Source organism: Cydia pomonella, unplaced genomic scaffold (assembly GCF_033807575.1).
Source record: "Cydia pomonella isolate Wapato2018A unplaced genomic scaffold, ilCydPomo1 PGA_scaffold_92, whole genome shotgun sequence".
NCBI classification, from domain to species: domain Eukaryota; kingdom Metazoa; phylum Arthropoda; class Insecta; order Lepidoptera; family Tortricidae; genus Cydia; species Cydia pomonella.
The window spans coordinates 33257-35060 of record NW_026907925.1 but is presented as its reverse complement, the minus strand read 5'-3'; the positions used below and the strand labels follow the sequence as shown (position 1 = coordinate 35060).

Below are 1804 nucleotides of genomic sequence, written 5' to 3'. Positions count from 1 at the left end.
GGGTATCAGTTTGCGTGCCTTCTTTGGTTGCTGTTTCCGTTTGGGTTGTGTTTTGGAAACAGCATTGGCCGCCTTCTTTTTCTTTTTGCCCTTGGGGCCCACCTTTTGCCATCCTTCCTCTGTTGAGGGGCCTGGAGACGCTGGCTGGGGCCGAAGGGTCGCTGTGCTCTGGCTGACATTGGGCTGTGGGGCAGCGCTTTTCTTACCCTTGCCCTTGCCCTTGCCGCTGATCTTTTGCGGCTCTTCTGTATAGTTTGGTGGCCCCTTTTTGCCGGTGACAGGGGCCACAGACGTCGCGGGCTTCTGGACGACATTAGAAGCCGAGTCTTTCCTCTTGTCGCTTGCTAGTGGTGGACGGAGATTTTGGGCTGGCAATAGTCTGCCTTCCTTCTCCAAACCTTCAAATCGAGCATTAATCATGCTACCTACTTGTGTTGTAACAGCCCGGACAATACTCTCTATGTCTAGGGCCGCAGGTTCGTTAGGCTTAGCCTTCTTTTGGGTGGCGCCGATGGATGAGGTCCCGACGGCGCAGATTGAACCACGTCCATTTCCTCTGTGGGAAGCGAGCTCCGATGCAACATTTCAAAGCGTTGCATGTCCTCGCGAATTTTCCGGAGCTCAGAGCGGACATCTACCAGTTCCGCTTTGAGGCGCTTGTTCTCTGCCTCTAATTGCCGGGTTTCGTCGGATACCGAGTGTGTCCTCAGTATCTCAAAGACCTCCTTCATGACCTTGGCCGAGTCCTTCAGGGTTTTTTGAAAGGTACCCTTGAGATGACTGGACTTTTTGGCCACCATCTCGATGGCTTCCAGGCTGTTACGGACGCGATCGTTGAGGTTCACATCCTCGTCGGTGGACGTTTCCGACAGTCTCACTTGGCGGGTTCTAAAAGACCGACAAAAGTCCTCCGCCTCTTCTTCGTCGCGAAGCCGCAGCTGTTCACGTTTCGCCTTATTGACCTCTTCAATAGCCTTTGCATAGCCAACGTATTCTCCCGTGGTAGGGCGCCGGCCTCTTCCTCTGCGTGTAGGTGCCACAATTGCCGAGGTACTTTGACCATCGTCAACATTCGGCGACCTAGATCGTGACCTTTCATTCGAAAGGCGCCGTCTCTTGCTTCCAGGGCTCCAGAAGCGGCTCTCACTCATTGGGGAGTGTGAGCGTGATCGAGACCGGGTCGAGCGCATTGACCGGGTCGAGCGCATGGAACGGGCAGAAATGAGACTCCCGTCCGAGTCTGTTGCGGAGACCTTTTCCGCGTCTAGACGTTCCACCGTCACTTTTGCGACTTTCGTCGCCATACTCATCATCGATTCCAAATCAGAAGCGACATTCTTTGTCCGTTTTTCGTTAGCAAGGGTCAGGTTAGGTTTGGGTGTTTCTTGTGTTTGTTTTTTTGAATTGTTCAATACCATAATAAGTCCCACGAGTTGAGGAGAAATAAATTTCCACGGAAGGCAGAGATCCTCGATGCCTAGGTGGCCCTTTTAATCCTGTGAGGTCGGGCGGTATCACAGGTTTGGATTCTCATGACTGATACTCACTCCAGCCGCTCCGAAGAGCATCATGACGCGGAATTCCAACGCGCCAAGAGTTATGGATTTTTTATTGGGGTTTACTCCCCTTTAGTGTTGAGTTGCTCACTCGTGAGGCACCTCATTTGTACCACTCATTTAGTTAAATTGTCGCAGAACTTCACACCGCATAAATGTCATACATCACTCCTTAATTAATTTTACTCATTTACTCGCGCGCATCACACACAGCTCTTACCACTCAAACCATTCAAACACTTCAAATT

At 51.5% G+C, this 1804-nt stretch overlaps 1 protein-coding gene across 1 annotated transcript; it reads right to left on the bottom strand.

Annotated features, from left to right (window-relative positions):
• Positions 1-464: 464 nt before the first annotated feature.
• On the bottom strand, positions 465-1304 carry LOC133534385 (arginine and glutamate-rich protein 1-B-like). The gene has a single exon (XM_061873477.1). The coding sequence runs from the start codon at positions 1302-1304 to the stop codon at positions 465-467; it is 840 nt and encodes a 279-aa protein (XP_061729461.1).
• Positions 1305-1804: the final 500 nt, after the last annotated feature.